Genomic DNA, 2,227 nt, shown 5'->3' with positions numbered 1-2,227 from the left:
CACTCTAGAGTCTTTACACGTCTCCTTTACCAAGCAGGTCGTTTAAACTTGATTTAGTTTTAGTCTCTTATTTAATGTGTAATATTTTTATCTTTTAACGTCTGTTGTCTTGTGTTTTATTTGCTTTTCTCTCTTTAATTGTGAAGAACATTGTGATCTCTGCACCTGAGAAGTGCTGTATGAATTAAATTACTTACTTTTATTTCTGTTATCTGGTTTCGTTCGGTTGTTATTTAGTTGACTGTTCAAACAATCAAACATGCCAGTGACATGTTGTGTTTGTCTTCATTTGGCAGGTATAGACCAACATACCAAGACAACACGGGTGAAAGGTCAGTAGATGATTAAGTAAACATTACTCATGAAGTACTTTTCAAAATAAAAGTTAAAATGTGTTTCATAGCCAAGAGAAAAGACTACAGACGACTATAACAACACACATCACAGACTGACACAACGTACTGTTTACCCTCGATACTTTACATATTCTGCTTTTTAATTCACAATATGAAGAAACAATTCTGGACGAACAATTCAGTTTTGACTTTCTATATTTAATCTAATACAGAGACAACAGATGTGTGGAGTAACATGTGACTGAAGACTACAGTTTAATTTGGTTCCTAAACTTTATTAACTAACTGTTTTAAATGACATCTGCTTTACATCTTGTGTTTCTCTTCCCTTTGACAGTAAATATCCCATGTTCAGTCTGGCTGTGAGCATCCCATACGACGACAAGAAGAAAGAGTACGACATCAGTCAAGTCACTAACTCTATGTTTGACTCTCCTGCTACAGTGAAGAATTCGATTTTAAAATGTAAAGTTTACAGGGGCACGAGGGTGGTTGCAGCCACAGTTCTGAAATGGCCCAATGTTCTGGACCAGTGTCCTGATGAAGAAGTACAATGGTCTATTGTTCGGGGGAATTGTAATAAAAAGCCTAAGACATGGGCTGACCTGAAGACAGAGTGCCCTAATGTAGTTTATAGAGCTGATCATGCCGAGTACCGTGTTCTGGAGAACTTTGACACGTTAAAGAATCAAAACAAAAATGATTTCTTGCTTTTCTACGTTCTTGCTTCCCCATGTGGTGACAAATGTACAGCCATAAATACAGCCGGGAGCATTCTCAAAAGCATAAAACAGATTATGAAGTGGAAGAGCTACGCTTTGGTGTTTTCCGATGTATTCCAGCCTCTAGGTGATATAGTCGTAACCGAGGAGGATCGCAAAGGAGCGCTTCAGCGGCTTGGGACAAGCATTGGTCTGAAAAACATATACCGTGTTACCGACAGCCGCTGCTCACGCTGCTCTATGAGTGATAACGATGACGTCATCCGCTTCTGTTACACAGACGAACCACAACCTGGTCCTAGCCACAACAAGCCATCCGCTTCAAACATACAGCCTCCACGTGGCAGAAGTGATTCCCCCTCACGAAGTGGTCAGGGTGAGAAAGACCAAAACAACAAGATTAATAAGAACGCAGGGGTTTCGACTAATGTTGGCCGTAATTCAGGAGGGGTGGTGGGTCAGGGTGACAGCGGAGGGGGGGAGGGTGGATGGATGACACCCAAAAAAAGAAAAGGTAAATAAGACGACTGAAGGTGAAGGTGTTTCCTCCTCACAAAGTGGCCTCGAGGTCCGTAATAGCAGCTGCAGGGAAGCAACTAGCAAGCGCAAACCTTCCACCATTGACAGGTTGTGATACTCTGTGGTACTCAGAGGTGATTTTCATTTTGTTTCAGATTAAAGATAAAAAGGAAGTCTGCTGTAAATGAAGCTCAGTATTTCCTCCTGTCACTGTAAACTGAACCTCTGTAAAGTGTTCTGTTCTCTCTCATTAAAGCTTTGGCTCAGCATCAACTCTGATGTGTGTGTGTGTGTCATTTTAGAGCGCAGGCACAACAACCCTCATCTCACAGTTTGGATCTTCTGGTGAAACAGTTCAACGTGTCTCATAGATAACACCTTTCTATTATCGTCTTCTGTCTTTTTAATCTTTTTGCATGAGTGAATCTGCATGCTTTTACATTTCCAGATAAAGGCGTGGTGCCATGCTGCAGGTGTTGCTAATCTCCCAAATTCAAACTACAACTTATCCAACATCACTTTATCTCATGATATAGGTCAGCCTCACAATACATACTAGGCTTCTTAATGTAGTGGTGCACTGGTTGAATGAAGCGCTCTCTGAACACATCAGAACCTCATAAGGTCATG

General features: G+C 41.0%; 1 protein-coding gene across 1 annotated transcript; it reads left to right on the top strand.

The window, feature by feature from the left end:
* The first annotated feature begins 26 nt into the window (after positions 1 to 26).
* Positions 27 to 1,870, top strand: LOC116380525 (uncharacterized). Its single transcript, XM_031842432.1, has 2 exons — positions 27 to 332; positions 694 to 1,870. The coding sequence occupies exons 1-2, from the start codon at positions 271 to 273 to the stop codon at positions 1,598 to 1,600; spliced, it is 969 nt and encodes a 322-aa protein (XP_031698292.1). The 5' UTR covers positions 27 to 270; the 3' UTR covers positions 1,601 to 1,870.
* The last annotated feature ends 357 nt before the right edge of the window (positions 1,871 to 2,227 follow it).

This window comes from Anarrhichthys ocellatus, unplaced genomic scaffold, assembly GCF_004355925.1.
Source record: "Anarrhichthys ocellatus isolate YVR2014 unplaced genomic scaffold, GSC_Weel_1.0 scaffold7526, whole genome shotgun sequence".
NCBI classification, from domain to species: Eukaryota; Metazoa; Chordata; class Actinopteri; order Perciformes; family Anarhichadidae; genus Anarrhichthys; species Anarrhichthys ocellatus.
Note: the sequence above shows the minus strand (reverse complement) of the source record. Positions and strands in the feature narration are given on the sequence as shown.